This window comes from Chelonoidis abingdonii, chromosome 8 (assembly GCF_003597395.2).
Source record: "Chelonoidis abingdonii isolate Lonesome George chromosome 8, CheloAbing_2.0, whole genome shotgun sequence".
NCBI classification, from domain to species: Eukaryota; Metazoa; Chordata; order Testudines; family Testudinidae; genus Chelonoidis; species Chelonoidis abingdonii.
In genome coordinates this window covers 24,921,223-24,942,885 of record NC_133776.1, presented here as the reverse complement: position 1 = coordinate 24,942,885, position 21,663 = coordinate 24,921,223, and the positions used below count along the sequence as shown (strand labels likewise).

The 21,663-nt window shown below is 40.4% G+C and overlaps 1 protein-coding gene across 1 annotated transcript in view; it reads left to right on the top strand.

The window, feature by feature from the left end:
- The window catches only part of LEKR1 (leucine, glutamate and lysine rich 1), a 136,482-nt gene that overhangs the window by 9,093 nt on the left and 105,726 nt on the right, over positions 1-21,663 (top strand). The window contains exon 3 of the mRNA XM_032805522.1: positions 3,711-3,925. Within this exon, the coding sequence (XP_032661413.1) occupies positions 3,711-3,925 (215 nt within the window). The remainder of the gene's footprint in view (positions 1-3,710; positions 3,926-21,663) is intronic.

Genomic DNA, 21,663 nt, shown 5'->3' with positions numbered 1-21,663 from the left:
CCTTAGCACAAGGGGATTTATTTATTTTAACTTGGGCTATGCTTGCAGTTTTTCTGATTTCTGATCCTTCTAAGTCATACCGCTTTATGATACCTTTGACTGCAAGTAATTGAAACAGAGATAAAAAACATGGTGTGATCTTCCACATGCTCAGTCACTCTATTTTGCCCCTCCAGCTATGGCCCCATCTTCCTTCTTCCCTGTGTCTTTAAGATAATAAGATAATAACTGCTCCTTTGAGCTTCTCTCCTCTAACTTCAGCCTGGATATCCTCCAGTCAGGTCTGGATCTGCTCCAGAGTGGTTCAAACCCTTTTCACTCAAATAAAACTGCTCTCATCACTCTTATTAGTGACTTTGTGTTGGCTAAATTACAGATCCCCTTCCGCCTCTTCACTCACCTTGACCTTTCTGCTGCTTTTTGACGCTGTAGGGCATATCATCCTTTTTAGAAACTTTGTCCTCTTCTGGTTCTCCTACTGCCTCTTTGGTGGTTGATTGGTCAGTGTCTCCTTTAGCAAATGGCTCTTTTCACTTTCTGTGGGGTTCCACACAGGCCCTCTCAGAGGTCCAGAGAGGCCCAGGCCACTTCCAGCTTTTGAGACCCCTAGCCATAATAAAATAAAAAATGATGACACATGAAAACATATTAAGGCACAAAAAAAAAAAGAAGAGTGAGATATAATTGAATATTTTTTTATTTAACAAATGCTTTTCTAACCCTTTTCTGTGCAAAAAAAAATTATGTCTTTTAGCAAATCATATCTCTTATTTGCTTAAATTTGCTGCTCTAAGCTAAGGGAGTGTATCACATTTTGGTCTAATAGGGATGCACATAAAAACAGGTTGTGAAAATTATCAAATGCCACTTAACAAGTGTCTAAATGGCCCTCCTGGACCCCCCTCTGATTGGCCCTGCTCACATGCATCAATCTGAGGCCCATTTTTTTCTCTCTACATCCTTCGTCTGGGTGATCTATCTATTCACATAGCTACAAATATCAAAATGACTCAAAATGCAACCTCTCCACTCCAGACCTTTCTCTCTTCACTTAGGCCTGGTCTACACTATGCTGTTAAACCGATTTTAACAGCATTAAATCGATTTAACGCTGCACCCGTCCACACTACACTGCTCTTTATATAGATTTAAAGGGCTCTTTAAATAGATTTCTGTACTCCTACAAAACGAGAGGAGTAACGCTAACATCGATATTACTATATCGGATTAGGGTTAGTGTGGACGCAAATCGACGTTATTGGCCTCATTATTTTACAGTAGCTACCCACAGTGCACCGGTCCAGAAATCGACGCTAGCCTTGGACCATGGACGCACACCATCGAATTAATGTGCCTAGTGTGGATGCGCACACTCGACTTTATAATATCAGTTTTAAGAAACCGATTTTAGCTAATACGATATTATCCCGTAGTGTAGACATGGCCTCAGACTGAGTTTGAACAGAGCACACTAAGGCATTGTCGCTGACACCCAGGACATGAGTACAGCCCTTCTGCAGACTCCACAGTTTGCATTTAAATGTATTTAAAAGCAAAGATAATCCTCTCCCTTCCCTGAATTTCTTCTCCCTGTAGAGTCCTCANCTCTCTCTCTCTCTCTCTCTCTCTGTTGGCCAGCATTACTAAACTTCTTGTTACTCAGGCCTGCAACCTTTTTAGACTCTCTCTTGCCCTGCACATTCAAGCTACATCCAGATCTTTCAGCTTCTTACTACACAAGATTTCTGTCATCTGATCTTTACCGTCTGTCCAAGTAACTAAACCAATTCTCCAAGCCCTCTCCTGACTTGACTACTGTAATCACCTCCTTTGTGACCTTCCTTATACCCACATCACTCCCCTTCAGTCAATTCAAAATGCACTGTTAAAATAAGCTTCCCTACATATTGTTCTCAATCAAACCATGTCGCCCCCGCCCCTCTTCTCTTTGAGTCTGTGATGGGATGTACCTACCCCGCACCAGCCCTGAAAGAGTTAACTGTGCTTTGCAGGCAGAGGAAGTCCCACCCCTCCGGCTCTGCTGGGCATGCTCAACCTGGAGGCAGAGCATAAAAGAAAGCAGCTCAACTCAATCTGGGCAGGCTGCTGAAGTGGGAGGATGCAGGCTCTTGGCTGTCTCCAGGGAACTGCTACAGGCTCTGACTACAGAGCCTTTGCATGCAGTGTTCCAGATGGACTCTAGACTGCCTGATGAGTCTGGAGAAGAGACTGCGCTGGCAAGAGCTATGCCAGCTGAGGACCCCAAAGACCCAGGCGAACTGTGGAAAATCACTGAGGGAGAAAGAGTAGGAAGCAGTCCAGGGGACTTAGACTCTTCTCTAGTGAGTGAACCAGGAAATCAGTCAGCGTGTTTTGGTGGAGAGCACCCCCACCGTTGCTAGGGCCCTGGGCTAGGACTTAAAGGAACAGGTAGGGCCTGAGTCCCCCAACCCTGGGTGGCACACCCTCCTAAGTGGTGCCCCACTTCCCCAGTAGGCTGCACAATCCCACAGAGATGGCTACTCTGTTGACTCCAGCCATTAGGCCATGCTGCCCTAAGTAGAAGAGCTGCTTATTGAATCCAGCCTTTGGGGCACCTCAACAAATCTGCTTTTTGTGTATATTCAGAACTAAAGTTGCTTATCTAACTGACAAAAGTAAGTTTTACTGCTGCATCAGAGAGACAACACCATTGTGGGGAAAATAGCAGAATTCTATTCTGGTTTTTGTAGCATCAACATAGTTGTAAAATATGTATGTTTCAGTTGCAGAAACTCTACTGTCCCTGATGAATGAGCAGGAAAGAATAAGCTGAGTTTGCAGGGCTACTGTTGGAAAAAAACATAATTGTACTGGTAAACTGAGCAAACTTGATCTGGAAGTTCTGAAGAGAGACTAGAATGGAAAACTAAGGGATAACTGACTGAAAAGATACCTTGTATGTCTGAAAGCCTCACCACATTTCCCTGTGTGTTAGATTTTCACCAAGCTTTGCTGAAAGTTTTGCACTGTCTTGCCAGTTAACTCTGCCTCTCAGTTTAAGAAATGGTGGTTCAATCAGTTGTCCATTGTGTGCTGAATAATTTATCTTTTGATGATGAATAACTTCACACCTGCCAAATCATACAGAGTTTCCATATGACACACATGCCATGTAAGCAGACCTAATGATGAGCACTGTTTTAATCATGGTTTTTTGTGAACTCTAAATGTGCTTTTGTAGGGTCTGCTGGATTGTATCACTTCATTTACTTCCTGCTGTTTTTCTGATCTGTTTAAGAGAAGATGAGTTGTCCGGAAACAGCACAGAGCAAGACCTTTCTGGCTCAGACAATCTGGAAGTCATACTAAGAAAGTAGCTTTCTAAAATACAAACTGGGTATTTTTCTTTATTTTGAACTGTTTCTCCATAAAATATACTTCAGCGAGTTCACCTTCTTGTTTGGGGACACATGGGTATGTACGGTACATTAATAAGTTCAGGCACCTTGTAAGGATTCCAACAGGCAGAACTACTGGATTATAGTTTGATTTCGTTTTGCTAATGTAGCAAATATTTTAGTTATTATATGGTAAATCAATAAATAGACTTCTGATAATCAATGATCCTTGTAATCATTTAAAATTAGTCCTGTTTTAGATTTGTTCAGTTTACTAATTAGTTTCAATACATTTCTTAAAAGCATTCTGATGACTAGTTCTTTTTTTAGATGTCCCGAGATGAGACGGTGTGTAAATATTGTGGAGTCAGCTATTTGATCCTTCACGAGTTTAAGCTGATGGAAGACAAAGTAAAAGCAATGGAAAAGGAAATGAAGTTTTATGAAGGAAGTGTAGAGCGGGAAAAAAGACTTCAAGTGCAACTACAGTGTCTTAATCGAGACTTTGAACAGTGCACGGCAGACAGTGAATCAAAAACAGAAAGGTTGGAACATGATATTCATCCTTATATTTTTTCATTTTAACATTCTCATCAGTGTAATTGAAAGGATGGTTTCAGAATGTAAACAGGCTTTGGCTGCCCTTCCAGAATCAACCTGAATCAAGTGTAGTTAATACTTGAATATATTTTAGTATTTTAATTTAAATCATAGTTTGATGCATTCCTTAGAAGCAAGTATTTATTATCTGAAATATTTAGAGCCAATCAATAAATATAAGTGAAAGAAAGGTCAGATTATTTCAGAGAAAGCTATTGACAAAGATGGAAAATACCTTTATTACTGGAGTCATAATTTATCTAAAATTGTTCAAATCAAAATTTAGACCATTATGGTTGGCAGAATAAGGATTTTACATTTCTGAAATGTGTACTTACTGCCTTAAAATAGGTACAATAATCTGCTAAAGAAAAAACAAACCTTGCACTGAAAAGCTTACAATTCAGTTTCTGAAAGAATTATTTAGAGCACTGAAACTGATGTGAAATTGGTTAGTACTGCATGTGTGTAGTTTTGAAATGGCTTCTAAGTCCTACATGGGAACCTATCTTGCAAACATTTACTCCCATGCATAATGCAAGTTATATTGTGGTAGTCCCATTAACACAGTGGGAGTTTTGCCTTCATAGGAACTTCAGTAGATTTGCAGTATCAAATGCACAAATATTTCATTTACTGTATTTTATGTGTTGGTTGATTTTGCTTAGTGCCTATATTCATCATCATAGCAGTAATAAAACTGGAGAATCAAATTAACAAGTTCATTCAGTCAGACAATTATTCTAAAAAAATTTGAAGTATTTTTACATTAAAGGGCATAATCAACTTGAATTCTAGGCAACTTAAAAACATTAGTTACAGGTATACCCACTGCGTCCTCTTCCCTCAGTTTTTGTGGCTCTACTGTCACATTTTCTCTTTTTCTTTAAAGATGTTTTTCTCTTCCTTATGACTATATGAAAACCTAACAAGCAACAGGAGAAGCAGGGAAATTTGACTATACATCTAGTTCTGTAACATATGTTTTCATTATGTTTATATATCTGTCAGCACTGTACCACTATCCAGTATTAAACTGATGGTTTTGGGTACAGTGATCAAGAGCTGTAAATGTTTCCTTTCTCAATTAATACAAATAGGTGAGTCTGCTTTTTCTTCTACCTATTTATCAGCAAGTATTACTTTAAAGCTGAAACCAGAAGCGCTAGTTATGGAATTCTGTCCTTTTCCTGGGCCCACAGTGTAGCTTTTGTTCTTGCATCTGCAAACTGATTATTTAATATTGCGTGATATATGTCAGCTTAGTTTTGGGAAGACAGGAGAAAGTTAAACATGGAAACTGTGTTTTAAAACCTTTACCTACTTCTGTTCCTGCCTTCCTCCTTACCTTTTCTCCCACTATTTGTTTCTTTTTTTCCACCTTTCACCCACACAACTATAAATATTTTTTCAGATCTAAGTTACTAATTATGCACCTTACTAGTAGTCCATCTTGGATATTTGTTGATGATATAAAGAATTGGGTTTGCTATGGAACTTGTTTGTTATAGTCATTATAAACGAGTTTCAACAATATGTTGACGTCTTTTATTTGATGCTGTAGGATTGTTGGAGACATACTATATTTCACCTTCTATTGCGGATATGCCATTACATGTTTTTTGGTGACCCATCATGACACTAGCAGATTTCTTACCAAAATAATAGTGTACCTCCACTACCCTCTTTTGTAAAAGAAACTCAATGTTTTTTGGCTCTCCTAAAATCGAAAGATTTTGAGGAGCTGGTTTCCATTATTTTCTCTCATTTTTCTGCTTCTCTTCTTAACTAGACTTCACTCTATATTCTGTACCACTTCTTGTGCCTCATTTTCTGTGTTCTTATTTTGACCAAGTATGTATTTTCCAGTTGTAGGTTTATAATATGTTTCTAATCTAAATAGTACCTTTTGTTTATTTAGTTAGCAATAATGTGGTGTTTGTGACATGCGAGTATGTGTTGCCGATTTCACTAGACACTAAAGTCCTCTGACCATGGAATAGTGTGGCATGAGCCAGCAGCACTGAAAGCTTCCACTCTACATTGGCACTGTTCTGGAGACACCGTCTTTAGGGGTGAGAGAGTGGTTCTAAGTCTTTGTCCAGCCAGTTACCAGCCTAATTCTAAAGACTGTCAGTTGTGGTGGTTAGTTTTTGTGAGATGGACTGAAACTGCTAACTCATTACACATTGAGCATTAATAAGCCCTATAATAGTAATCACTTTCACCTAGAATTCACCTGGAATGAATTGGAAACACTAGAGAAGAAACATTAAATTGCACCAGTGGCCTACAGGCAGAGCACTCTGTCATCCGTTAACAGTCCTGTGAGCCACCCAAGGAGAGTAATAATTTAACTTGACTGTAACATTTGAGATTGAGTTAAAGAGCATCTTCAGCAGTCATTGCTAATAAATCTTTAATCCTATAATATGTATGGCCATTCAGAGTTACATAATACACTAGCCTGTAGCCCATTCTGCTTACTGCAGTTTTTTTGGGGTATTTTTTTTCCATTCTGGGCTCCGAGCTTGGAATAAAGAAGTAGATTCTTTGTTTTCTTTGGTTCAAAAACCCTTTTTAGCAGAGTGCATTTGCTTCTAATTGTTTTTACAGCTCTGGGCATCAGTTACACTGAATGTTACAGTTATTCACTGTGTATTAGCAGATGATGTAGCAGCACATTCTTCTTGCTTAGAGGTGTTTGCTAGAGGTGAACTAAATTTTCCATTTATCAGTATTTTTGTAGCAAAGCTTGAACAGTTAATGAAAATTTCACCAATGCATTTTTCCCCCAGAGGCCTGGCCCATACTATAGGCTTGATTCAAAGTGCGCTGGAGTCAAAGGTTATGTCTACACTTGGAGCTGGGAGTAGACAGGCCATTCATCAGGTTTTAAGCTGAATATTCCTCTTTTTCTATGGTTTGTCCCTCTTCCAGTTCAAAACCAGATGTGGTTTTGTCCAATATCACTGAAGAGGGATGCCATTTTGAAAAGCACGCCGCTACACACCTGCACGGATGACTTTCATGCATATTCATGCCAGCAGGGGGTGAGGTTCTTTCAAAATGGCTTTCTCCATGCGGCATGACCTTGCATGCACTGTGTGCGAGGTCGCACCAGGTGTGCAAGGTCACGCTGGTGGGAGTGGGCCCATTCCCTTCCCAGAAGTACTGGAATGTCTAGTATTCTGGGGATGTGGCAGTGGCCATGCTAGTTGGGGGTGTGATTCTCAGCTCAAGTAGACATACTTATTCTAGCTCTGTTTGAGCTAGCATGCTAAAAATAGTAGTGTAGCGGCAGTAGCATGGGTAGCAGCAACAGTGGCATGGGTCTGGGAGGCTTTGTACTTAGTGCAGCTAGCCCATACTGCTACTCAGTGCTACCACAGCTACACTACTATTTTTAGCACACTAGTTCCAAGTTTAGTAGTAGCAAAAGGAAGTTTTCCCCTTGACTTAAGGGGGTTTTGATCCAACTGTATTTGAATAATAAAAATAAATAAGCTATTGTGCCTCATTAAGTATCTTTTCTAAGTATCCCTGCTCTTCTGTTCATTGTTCTGCTTTTCTTTTGCGATCTATTGCTGCTGACATATTAAGTTGTTACATTTACTGACCACGCCATGCATTGCCATGGTCCTGGTTTTTGCCTGGGTGAGATGGGGTTGGCTAGAGAGTGAGATTTCATCAATGGCCAAAAATGTCTTTTTAAATTTGTGGTTGGCCAAGGGACTGGATGTGTTTCTCTCAGATACAGACTCCATTCCTTTTTTTGCTTTTAGGTTAGACTACTGTGAGTTGCTCTACCTGTTGGTAATGCAGAGCAGGGTTGGGTGGCGCACCCTCCCTGCCCTCTGCAGGCTGGCCTGGGCTTCGCCATGCACTCTCCCAAATGTTCCTCCATGCCCCTCTAGGGGGGCGTGTCCCACAATTTCGGGACTGCTCCCATAGAGAGAGAGCCTAGATCAGGGGTGGGCAATAATTTTTTTTGAGGTGAGGGGGCACAGGCCAAACATTTCTACTATATTAATGGAGGGTCTGGGGTCTGGGAGGGAGTTTGGGTGCAGGAGGGAGCTATGGGCTGGTGCAGAGTGTTGGGGTGCAGGAGAGGGTGAGGGGTGTGGGCTCTGGGAGGGAGTTTGATGCAGGAAGGCGCTCCGGGCTGGGGCAGGGGATTGGGGTGCAGGAGGGAGTACAGGGTATGGGAGAAAGTTTGGTTGCAGGAGGAGGTTCTGACCTAGGGCAGGGGGTTGGGGTGCAGGAGGGAGTGCGAGGTGCAGGATTTGAGCAGTGCAGCAGGGCTCAGGCAGGCTACCTGTGTGCTGTGGCCCCACGCTGCTCCCAGAAGCAGCTGTGGCTGATGGCTGCTGGCATGTCTTTGCATGCCCCTTGTGGGGAGGGAATCAGAAGGTCTTAATGCACTGCCAGCGCCCAGTTTCTGGCCAATGGGAGCTGTGATGCTGCTGCTGGGGGTAGGGGCAGCACATGGGGCTGCCTCCCACTCTGCTAGGGGAGCATAGGGATGTGGCAGCAGCAGCTGGCCATAGTCACTTCCGGGAGTGGTGTGGGGCCATGGCAGGCAGGCAGCCTGCTTGAGCACCCCACTGCACCACAAGACTTTTAGAAGCCTGGAGATTGCGAATGGGCAGCCAAAGAGCCTGGTGGGCTGGTAGAAATGTTAGATGTGCCAGTCTGTCCCATGGGCCGTATTTTGCTCACACCTGGCCTAGATAGACAGCATGAACCAACAATAAAGGGTACACATTATCTGAGATCCTTTTGACCAATGACTGGCTCACTCTGGAGCAGTTATTCCATATTGACACTGGTCCATTGTGGTTACATGTCCAGGGCGACCCAGAGGAGAGGGCAAGTGCGGCAATTTGTCCCAGGCCCCGGGTCCCGCAGGGGCCCCCACAAGAATATAGTATTCTATAGTACTGTAACTTTTTCTTATGTAAGGGGCCCCCAAAACTGCTTTGCCCCAAGCCCCCTGAATCCTCTGGGCAGCCCTGTACATGTCTGTCTTCAATAGTGAGTATTGCTGGCATATGTGTTCCTTTCTGCTTCCATCAAGAGTTACTCTATAGGGTCAGTGATAAAAGTATTCCTTTGAAATCACTATATGACTTTTAGTAAATACCATAAGATAGTGGCCTGAGGAAACAAAGAATGAAAGATACAAGCATTAAAAACTAGGCATTAAAATCATCACATAAGGAAAGGGTGGGATTTGTAAACTAAATCTATTGGAGAACACTTCTTGTGTGTGAATGAGCTGAATATCTTCATATTTGCATAATGATTTAAACTTCAACAGTCTGTTATATTGAAGTATGACCTATTCTGTATTATGCTGACTAGATGGGATATAACTAGAGACACTGAACAATCTTCTTTTTCAGAAATTATGATATGGTAGATGGTCTTTCATTCTGATTCAATGGAATTTCCAGTTAACAGAATCTTCCTTTTTTATGGTGATACTGCTATCCAGTGAGCTGCAGAATTGTAATGAGCTCCTCAGATTACTGCACAGTCCTATGGAGATGGGAAGAGCACTATTTCTAATATGAAAAGACCTAAGCCTGCTGTTTACCCAGTGGCAAGAGCAGCCATGAGAAGTGCAGTATAGTGGCTCAGCATGGATGGATTAAGTTCACAGGAGGTGGGGAAGTATTTCATATATTTCTTATTTGTATGATCACTTAGAGCTGCTTTTAGAGAAGCAAACAGACAAAACTAGCCCAAGACTGAGATTAAATACAAAGACCGATCGTCAGTAAATCATCGGAGCCCTACTTAAACAGAATTATCATCCCGATTAAGCAACAGTCTTTAATGTTAAATAAGTATAACTAGGTTTAAGTCAGTTGGTACTCTGAGAGATACATTCTGGGTACCCACCAACCTGTGTGTAACGTGTGTATTTTGATGTCTGCAGTTGTGTGTACTAACTCTTTGTTAAAAATTCGGTACAAGGCAGTTCCCTGTGCTGCATCAGTTTACGTACATTTAAACTGCACAGTGTGATATACTGACCTAACATGCCACGTCATGTTGTTTTACCAAGCTAATAAGTATCCTTTTAACCTAAAGGTACTAGGTATTTTTCCAGTACTTGTCATTTGGTGTGAATGGCAGATATTCTGCTATTGCCAAGTTCCGGAGGTAACATAATATAACATGTCCTGTGCAATAAAACACATGGTGATACATCATAACTGATGTAATGTAACAGGATGCAATGTAGTTATAGTAAATAATAAATAGTGAATCAGAAATGTAATGAATAACGAGCAAACGTATTATAGCAGTTGCTTGAATATTTGTCTCTGGTGACATGCAGTTACTTTGGTCAACAATTGCATGTCTGACTACGTTTTTAAACAGTGTTTAACCTCTTATGTTTGTGTCATTATTTATTCTGTGTTCTGAACTGTTCTTACTTTAGTTACATAGAGTACTTCTTCCTCTTATAATATCTCCTTGGTATATCTGAACCGGAAAATCTCTGTTTACGACTGATGTTTTAATCCTGACTAACACTGAGAAGACATCTGTGTGAATTGACCTAAAGCTGAAAGATTTTAGCACTGTCCATAAGTTATTTGTAACACACTCATATCAGATGAAATATCAGGAACAAATTTTGTGAGTAACTTATTCCATACACATTATGTATGTGTCATAAATAGGAAACTCTCAGGCTACATGGACATGTGATTTTACACGTGTATCTTACTAAGATGCTGATGGAAGATTCAGCACTCGGGATACCTTGCAAATTTGCATTTTGTTTACTTAGCTGCATGCCACAAATTGCTGTAGTCCTTATTGCTTTCTTTTTGGCATTCCTTTTCTTGATGACCATAATCATGACTTAAGAGAGAGTCCATTACAATGTTTCATGATGCATGCATGGCTTTATTACATCTATGATATTTTTGTCATGTATGTTGTCTGCCATGATCCTCATGGAATATCATTAGGTTATCTAGACACCTCTGACTGGTGAAACATAATAGTGTATCATATGATGCTATAACTAGTTTTTGACTTGGACAAACTTTATATGGAGCTGAGGTAATGAGGTGTTTATGAGGATGATGGAGTACATGGAAAGTACATTCTGTGGCGTAAAAGTAGTGGCCCTGTCTAGTCATATCTGAAGGGCAACAGCATGTCGGAGTGGAAGGGGGAAGCTCTCCCATAGTAAATGAAAAGCAAACAAAAAAGATCAGGATACAATAAATCCTGCTGCCCTTGTAAAATGCAGAGCTAGTCTGAAATGTTCACTTGCATGCTGTTCTTCTGAAGGGTAGGATTTTGGACCTTAGAGTACTGCATATGTTTGTACTTATCTAGTATTTGGAAAACCTTTTAGTTGAAATTAAATTAAATTTCCCCCATTGAAAACAATCATGAAAACAACTTTGCTTGATAAATTTGGCAGTGTTTTCTTCTTTTGTAATTGTTGTGTTGCATATCAGCATTCTGTGCTTGTTCACATTCAATAAGGTAAAATTTTGCTTGTCTTGAAATGACAACCTTAAGCCCCTATACTTTTCTATTCAGTTTTAAGAATAATTTTTGGTTTCATTAAATTATTTCAGTTGTATCCCTTTCTATGCTATCATATTTTAAATGAGAAAAAGTAAGATCAAGAAAAACATTTTGCTGTTGGCGGCAGGTGTGTGAGATCTTATACTGATCCTTTTCGCAGAAGGTATAAAGAATTTTGTAAAGCAGACTCAGCATATTGGTCCCTGAGGCTCCTGCATACATCTGTTGTGTTCAGGCAAAAATGAATGTCCCATTAGACTTTTATTTGGCCTCTATAATTTCTCAACCTTCTCTGGTGGCCTCATTTCTATGAGAGACACTGTTTGGTCCTTAATCTTTACAAAATCATGAACTATGCCAAATCATAGCAATTTGTATATTATAGTCTTCATCTTTATATTAACCTATGGATTACTAGCCAAAAGGTTTGTCCTACTTAATGCCAATGCTTGAATTGTACCCTGGGTGTGGAGTTTTGGATGGCTGAAGTTTTCCAGAAGTTCAAGATGAACAGCAATTTGAAGGCTAAAAGGGAAAGGACGGGTTTCACACTTAATCTCTCACTGAGTTTAATGGAAGCAGCTCAGAATTCTTTTGGGGAAGACCCTGCCTTCTCCTCTGTGGCTGCGGAAAGCCCTCCTGTAGCAGGATTTAAGATACAGCAAGCTAAGGCCTTTTCACTTCTGTATGAGAGTGCCCACACAGGGTTTTATTGTGCTATCATTTATGCAAATGAACTTCACACCTATTAGTTGATTATCTTAACTTTCCAGAGTGTCCTTATGTAGACAAGCCCTATTAGAGTTTGTCAGAGAATATGTCCTGACTACATGCCAGTTCTCTTTAAAAAGATACTGACACCTTGTAGAGGGCTTTGAAATACCTTATATTATTTGCTCCTGTAGCATATAATTTTCTGTGATTTTTGTGTTCTTTTACTAGGTAATTTATGTGCAGTGAGCTTGGTCTTGTTTGCTTCTGCGTCTTGTCCCCCTTAAGTAGGAATAAGAGGCAGATGGACTCCTCCTCTTTCCATGCCACCACAATTAAGAATAAAGAACAAGGCATGAGAAATATATTAAAAAAAAGAATTGTTTCTAAATGGGATGCCTTGTTGAAAAACATCAGCAGCTCTGTAAGAAACAAAGAGTCTTTGACTGAAGTTTAAAATATGCCTTAGAAGATATACTCAGCTCTATCTGTCATGTCTTTGAGTTGTGTGTGGGGAACATGAGAAGAGTTCTGCATCTTTTACTAGGGTAGAGGGCCTCATTGATTAACAAAACACTATAATCACCACTGCAATATATCTGTTGGTATTGCATTGATGTGTATCACTTTGGTACATAAAAAGAAATAATTTCATAAAGTAAATGAGTTCTGCAATGTGATACAGATGTTTCATGTGGGTGTTGGAATTTAGAATGTGGGCGCTCCTTAAAGGCTCAATTGTAAAAGACAAATAGATATATTATTTTGCCAAGAAATGGCACATGGATATAGAATTCAATAAGCACATGTGTTCTGCACAGACCAATTGCCAACAGCATGAAGCAGTGTGGTACCCCCTTTTCTTTGTAGAGGGAGTGAGCATGTGCTGGATGCTATAATTTTTCAAGACCTATATTCATACAATTTTACTTCATTCTGAAAGGTGAGGCTAAGAGGAGAAGTGCAAAATAGTTCTTTTGTATTCAGAGAAAAAGGTTATTTGTGTGCTTAGAAGAGGTATGGAATTAACTAAGAAATAGTGTTTGACTATTTTTAATGAATCCGTAATATGTGCCAATTTAACAGTGCATATTATTTTAATTAATCAGGTCATAGCTTTATTAAATATTTCTCTGAAGTATTGGTATACTGTACCAGCCAGCAGAAAACCAGAAAGTGGTTTCATACAATAGGTTTTTCTGTATGTTTTTTTTAATATTTGCAAACTAATAATCTGTGAATTCTGTTAGAGGTGATGATACAGATGGTCTCTGTTGTTACTCTCCGAGTCAAATTCAGGCCTTGCGATGGCCCTCTGCACAAGGCTAATGGGGTTTAAATGGAATTTATGTGATGCCAAGGCCTTTTGCTAGTCCTCTGCACAGGGTTGAATTAGGGCCACTTTCATACTTATGAAAATCACAGACAAGAGTTAGATGAGTTCTAGGAAGGGGATAAATTAACACAATGCCCTGGATAGTACTAGAAGATCATGCCCTCTGTCTTTGACTGCTAGATTGACTCTTCAAGCTATGAAAAGGTTTGCTTAACTGACAAAATTAAACATTCAGTTCGAATGTTAGTAAATGAGCAGAACTCATTCATGGGTCCTGCCCTTCAAAGCTGATAACCTCTATTCTGTAAGGATTTTTTCCTCTGTTCAGAAAAAGCTCTAATGGGTCTAACCTACTTCTCTCCCAAGCTGATTTCCTGCAGTGTGTTCATCCAAAAGCAGATGTGTTTAGCTGCAACAGTAACTTAATCTGGATCAGACAAAAGCATTATTTAGAGATGAAAAACAATGTCAGTGGAAAGAGTCATGTTAATCTGCAGAAAAATTTTGCTTCCTTTCTTACTAAAAATATTAAGTAAAAATAATATTTTAAACTTTTTTTTCATAATTTCAACATCTGAAAATGGTCTCACATACTGCAGAAGATTAATGGAATGGAGAAATGGTTACCTACCCTCTAGGTGTTTGAGCAAGTAGTGCTCTTTGAAGCGATTTAAAGTAATTTGGAGAAGAATGTTTATTTTAGTATAAGGTAGAAGGGAATTTTTCCTACTTGAGAAATGCATTCTCTCCGTCTATACGATTGATACAGTGATACCTATCACACTGTGGTGTTGTAAGGCTTGCTTACTTAATGTATATAAAGTGTTTTGAGACCCCTGGAAGGAGCTTAAAGAAGTGCAAAGCATTACTCAGATTCACGTTCAATTACTGTAAATCGTACTTTTTTTAATTTCAGTCTATGTCCTGTTTTACTGATTGGCTGGAGGAGGCTTGCACAAGCATCTAGTTTTTTGCTTTTGGGCCCTCTTGAAGAAATTCTTAGCTTTCATCAAAATGAAAAGTTTCTAGCCATCCTTTCTTGCTAAGATAGCCTTGGAGAAGTAAATGAATTGTTCATTGGAGTTAACATCAAGAAGCAGCGAGGCTTTTTCAGCAGGAAGCTGGAGTGGGGAGGATCTAAAAATTCCCTTGACACATAGTTAAAAGTGAAGCAAGTCAATTAAGTTTAGGATGTATCCTCTCCCAAATTCTTAGACCAGCCTTGTGTATAGAGGTATGAAAATGATCAACAGGATTAGTTATACTGTGTGTTTTGAAGCCAGCAGTTTTGAAGATCTACCTAGAAATGCTAAGGTCAGTTCTCCTTGTAAAAACTTTCATCCATTTCTGAGTTTGTCAAGATTAGGGAAAAAGGCATTTTTTAAATCTGAGTTTTAATACCTTTAGCTTGATTTTAAACAGCGTCTATTTTAGTGGTAAGTAGGGTTTTCAACTGAATTAAGCTAGCTCAATTGAGCTAACTTAGAAAAAAGGCACCATTTTCCTACACTATGTGAGGACTCTGAGGCTAGGATTGCTCACTCAGGCTATGCTTCAGGTAGACATGAAAATGCTGTGACAGATGAGAACTCCCCTTGCACATCTGTAACCAGTACCATTCTGAACAAATGTGGCACATGAGAGCTTCCCTTGCCACATACTTCCTGCACCCCTATCTTGCTGACTGCACCAGGAGTGACAAAGATGTATGTGGGATTTGGAGGAAAGCTGCCTTGCGTGGGACTCTTGCAGCCTGCTTTTTTCTTCCTGTCAGTGCCTGCATCAGTTCTAGCCTCAAGTTTCAGTAAGTGGCACTGGGAAGAAGTTCTGCAACCCCACACTGCTTATGGGAAACCCTTACCTCTTCCTGGTCCCCACACCAACTAGAAGAGACCATGCACAGCCAGAAGACACCCACCTACTTTGAGAATCAAAATAGATCCAGAGTATGAAACTGAAATGTCGTTAGGGAATGGGAGAACTATCAAAGTCAAGGCTCCACCAAGCCAGTGGCTCACCAGGCTAACGTGGTTAGGCACATCAGTTTCATAGGCAACAGTATACCAGGGAGTGATGTGGCCAGCATCACCTCTGACCGTCTTTGAATGCTCCAACCTGATGTATCAGGTTCCCGTATTGCAGCTTGGTGAACTGGGATGGCCTTTCAGTGTGAGATCAAGGGAGATTGAAAGCTACCACTTTCAGGATTGAGGTCGAGCGACTTAACCACTGTGCCGCCACATCTTAAAAAAAGTATGGAGAAGTATGGAGTTTATTAATGGCGGCGGGGGCGGGGGGAGAAGGGGGAGAGTATTCCCGCAGGAAATCTCCTATGTATCACCAACTAAGGTGGTAGTTTTTTCCAAATCGTTCTGCGGCCTGCTTAATGTTCAGTTAAGGATGTTAGAACTGTCATACTGGATCAAACCAATGGCCCATCTAGCCCAGTATCCTGTCTCTGACAGTGGCTAGACCAACGCTTCAGGAGGAACTATGTAGAAAAGGGCAAGTGGAGTGATCCATCCCTGTGTTCCTCTCCCTTCTGGCAGTCAGAGGTTGAGGGTCACAGTAAACATGGGGTTGCATCCCTGCCCATCTTGCCTAATAAAAATTGATGGACTTATCCTTCATGAATACATCTAGTTCATTTTTGAATCCAGTTAAACTTTTGGCCATTACAACATCCCACAACAGTGAGTTTCATAGAGTGAACTCTGGTCTCTGTATTGTGAGAAAGGGTAAATAACACTTTTCTGTTCACTTTTTCCACATCATTCATGATTTTATAGACCTCTATATAACCCCCTTACTCATCTCTTTCTAAGATGAGCATCCCTAATCTTTGTAGTCTCTCGTTATATGGAAGTCATTTCATGCCCTAGGTCATCTTTGTTGTCCTTTTCTGAACCTTTTCCAGTTGCACTATGTTTGTTTATAGATAGATAGATAGATATAGATAGCTGTTTCTGTATGCCCTCTTTATTTCTATTGCTAGTTTTATATTATGCTATCAGTGTCACACAGTTATAGCATGAAAAATAGGTTACCACCAGGAAAGGAGTTACAGTAACGTTCCTACAAAATTTTAGGCATTCCCCTATGTTCTTGCTTACATTTCTCTAGAAAATAAAAGCATTTTATCTAAACAAACAGTTGAAAAGATGTTCATTTAGTTTACCTCCTTCAGTGCTGGTTCATTCCTCACAGTACACATTAGCTGTTTTTCCAATCAGTTATTTAAATGATTCAAGTGATGTGACTTATTAGGCTTTTCATGGCCTGTTCCACCTCCTGCTATCACAGGAATTCATTCCTGTTCTATATACCCACAAGATCCTAACATATTATCGTTACTTAGAATTCCAGAGGAAGAAAAAAACTTCCTTGCTAATACTCTGTGGAGGGCAATCCCTGTATTTAAATTATGTATGTAATGTTATTTTTACACAGAGATACCAGAGTTGCATGTAAAAGACAACAAAATACTGCTTTATAAATATTGCTTATACAGTAGCTTGAGTGTGGGCATTCAGAAACTGATACAGAAGAGAACTTTTAGTGTGTTTAATATTCTTTGGTTTTGTGGTGTACTTTGTATGATCCAAATTCAAATTTTTATTTTAATATCCTTGCTACAGTTACACATTGTCAACTGCACCTTACAAATGAGTAATTTTTTGTTTGTTCATACTGTAAGATCAAGTCAAAACTGCATTTTTGTCAAAAATATAATTAGATTTCTCCAATAGTATAATGGTCAAATAGTTCGTTACATTGAGTTGTTATTGGTTTTCTGACTGCTCTTTTATTGAAATGATATAATGTGTGTGTTGGGAGAGGGGAATTAGACAGAGGAAGGAGCATCCCTGGCCACTGGAGAAGGGACCAGATTGATATTTATTGGGTTCAATTTAGTCCTAGCATCTCTCTCGCCCACTTGCTGAGCATCTTTCTTCTGCTTCCATCCTTTACTTTCCCTGGAGCTTATCCCACCTCTGTCATTGTGGGGAAGCAGGGTGGTGGTGGCGGCCCAGATCAGCAACTGAGGATGAAACTTCTCAGCATACAGCTCAGAAGTAACTTCATACTGAAGAGCTAGGAAGTAAGGTGAACTGAAGGTGTAAAGCTCCTTGCACATTGAGGGGACTGGAAAGGGAGATGGAGACTTCATTTACACTTCTCATTTACTAGCTCAGTGCTGCAGATCCAGTGAGAATGTTTATTTCTTTAAAAACTTTCTTTCCAATATAATTATATAGAGAATAATTTCTTATGTTATTTTAAAAACCATTAATTTTAAAAACCATTAATTTGTTACCAAGTTTGATCTGACCATGTCTCTTTAAAGCTGCTTTGGGAAACTTTTCTTTTATATTGCTGGCTTGCATTCAGTTAAAAACTCTCATTTGAAGTTGCCAATAACACTTTCTGTTGCATATAAGTCTCAAGTCTTTTATAATGATGAAATATTAACACTGTAATTTGTTAATTTTCAAAATAATATACTGAGCTGGACTCTCCTCTTGTACCATTCTTACCATAGTAAACTCCATTGACTTCAGTGGAGTTACTCCTAATTTATACTGGTGAGGGAAGAAAATCAGGCTATTTTTCAAATTGAATTTACTGCTGGTGAAAGATGCTTAGACTGTGAAGGTCTTTGTTCTTCTACAGAACAGGTTGAGAACAGGTAGTGGCAATGCAGTTTTCTCTTGACAATCCCACCATTGTATTATAATCTTGTTCTGGAGGTTCATGTCTGGAGGGAATGTTATTCAGTTTCTGGGCCCACTAAATTTTTTTCCCTCTGTCAAGACTGCAAAGAAGTGTCAAATAGTGCCAACTGTGAGTTGATTATTAGTCCACACAGCAATGGATGGAGACCACCAACTCATTTCACATAGACCACTGAACATTTGTCAAGATATTACCTTAATTTACTGTCAGACTGGGTCAGATGTGAACCAGCAGCACAGAAGTGAAAGATTTCATATACCAGTACATTACCAATCTCCTAAATAATCTAGCCCAACTACTATGGATTAAGTTAAACAGACCATTGAAAAAGCATAATTTGGAAGTAGTTTGTGAATAGGTCTGTCAGAAATATGCTTCACAGTTTTTGTGAAATGTACAGGGTATATATTCTACACCCAATTAACAAATTAAATGTTAGCTTCTTCATATAGATGCAGATAAGTCTGCATATGGAAGTGAAAGAGACATGTAGAAATGAAAATAATGTAGAGAATGCACAATCATATCTACTAATAACATTAGGAAGGGGCTATTGACCATTAGTACTAGTTCAGGACATATCCTTTTGCACCGAAGAGTCCCTTGCAAATATTTCTCTCCTTTTCATAAAATTCTTTTCGTTGTCAGCACCAGTTGTTAACATGTCACATGCAGCTCCCACTCCGTGCAGACTTCCTCCTGTGTTCAGTATGAACATATGTTAGTTGTGAAGAAAAGATGTTCAGTTTCACAGTTTATTGAAACGTAAGAATGTAGAAGGGAGCACTGTGTTCTCGAGATTCTCTTTTAGTGCCAGGAGTTAATGATCCATTGAGCTCTATAGGTCTCTGTGGTCTCTCATGCTAATTATGGCTAAATTAACAAGTTTATTCCCCTCCCCCCATCAATAATGGGAGACAGTATGCAACTATTCAGATTGAACCCCAACAGGAGGTATAATTATACTTTTTATACATTAAAGTAGACCTCCTGATAGTGGCTATCTCCAATCAGATTGAGGTTTTTTTATTTAAAGTTGGGAGCTTTTTCCTAACAAGATCCGGTATAGTAATTTTAATTCAGACAGGTAGTCCTTATAACCATTAAAGCATTTAATTCCTTAGCAACTTCAAGAAATATTTATCTTTCAATTAAATATCAAAGTCTAGTCTGCAATGACAATCTCAGGACGCAGTACTCATGGCTCCTGTATTGAGATCTGTTAGATGGCCACATAGTCATCAATACATAAATTCACCAAATTCTGCGTATATGTCATCCAATCTTAGTTGGTCTGATCCCTTGATATAACTAAGGGTATATCTGTACAATGCCATGCCCAAGCTATTCCTTAGCAAGTTGAATCTAGTGTGGATAATAGTAACAGTGAAGAAGTGCAGTGCAGACTTCAGCACAGACCTGGGTACATACTGGGCTCACTAGCCTCTCTGAAGCTCGCATTACCTTACGTTTCCTGCTATTGTTACAAGTGCTACGTGGATTCAGGCTAGCTTGGGTAGGCTACTCCATGTAGATTTTGCTCTGTAAGCACACGTCTAACATGAAACCAGGGAAATACAACCTAACTGGAGCTACTATAAGGTGGGTGCATAACTGGCTGGAAAATTGTTCCCAGAGAGTAGTTATTAGTAGTTCAAGTCATGCTGGAAGGGCATAATGAGTGGGGTCCCACAGCGATCACTTCTGAATCTGGTTCTGTTCAATATCTTCATCAATCATTTAGATAATGGCATAAGGGGATACTTATAAAGTTTGCGGATGATACCAAGCTGAGAGGGATTGCAAGTGGTTTGGAGGATAGGATTAAAATGCAAAATGATCTGGACAAACTGGAGAAATGGTCTGAAGTAAATAGGATGAAAGTCAATAAGGACAAATGCAAAATTCTCCACTTAGGAAGGAACAATCAGTTGCACACATACAAAATGGGAAATGACTGCCTGGGAAGGAGTGCTGCAGAAAGGGATCTGGGGGACATAGTGAATCACAAGGTAAATATGAGTCAACAGTGTAACACTGTTGCAAAAAAAGCAAACATCATTCTGGGATGTATTAGCATTAATATCGTAAGCAAGACACGAGAAGTCATTCTTCCACTCTACTCCGCGCTGATTAGGCCTCAACCAGTGATGAGCTGCCAAAATCTTAACAACCGTTTCCCTATAAAAAGTTCTGATTTAAGGGATGTGCCCTAGCATGTATTTTTTGTACCAATAGGGTTACCATATGTCCATATTTTCCCGGGAGGCATTTAAATTTCTTTTTTTACATTTAAATTTCCTTTGGACGGCGATTTAAGAACCAAAAAGCTTGACATGTCCAGGAAAATTTGGCTGTATGTTAACCCATCCAATGTTTCTTTTAAAAAAGATGGGCCTGAACTAGGAATGAGCTCCGTTTCACTGTTGTAGGTCCCTGCCACTCCCTGGGGTGTGCTAGGGTGACAGATGTCCTGATTTTATAGGACAGTCCTGATTTTTGGGTCTTTTTCTTATATAGGCTCCTATTACCTCCCACCCCCTGTCTCGATTTTTCACACTTCCTGTCTGGTCACCCTAGGGTGTCAATGTGTGGGTCCCAGCTGCTCCCTGTCTCTCTCATTGAAGCAGATGTTCAGGGTTACTGCCTGGAAACTGCAGGGCCCAGCTGATGTAGGGCCAGCTGCAGACGGGCATGGGGCAGGGCTAGCTGGAGGCAAGGGTGTGGGATTCCCTGGAGACAGGGTGTGGGGCTGGCTGGAGGCAGGGCAGGGGCTGACTGGATGTAGGGGCTGGCTGCAGGCAGGCGGGGAAGGGCAGGGGGTGGGGTTGGCTGCGGGCAAGGGGTGCAGGTACTCACGGGAGAGTGGTCGGAGCAGCCCGAGCGCAGGACGCAGCCCCGGCCTAGCAGAGCAGCCAGGGACCCACCAGCAGCACGGAGCCCAGGGCCAGGGTCAGGAGCAGCAGCAGCAACAGGGGCCATTGCCCAGGCCAGGTGGCGGCCCACATGGCTCCACAGCACAGCGCCGCGGTGGCCGGAGGAATTACATTAATTTCCGGCGGAGCCCATCAAAGCTGCAGCACCCCTCCTCACAGGGAAGCGGGTTAACAACCAGTTCTAAAACTGCTTCAGATTTAACGCCGGTTTCACAGCGAACCGGTGCAAACTGCTCCAGCTCACCACTGGCCTCACTGGAGTATGTGTCCAGTTCTGGCACCACATTTCAGGAAAGATGTGGACAAATTAGAGAAAGTCCAGAGAAGAAGCAACAAAAATGATTAAGGGTCTAGAAAACGTGACTTATGAGGGAAAATTGAAAAAAAAATGGGT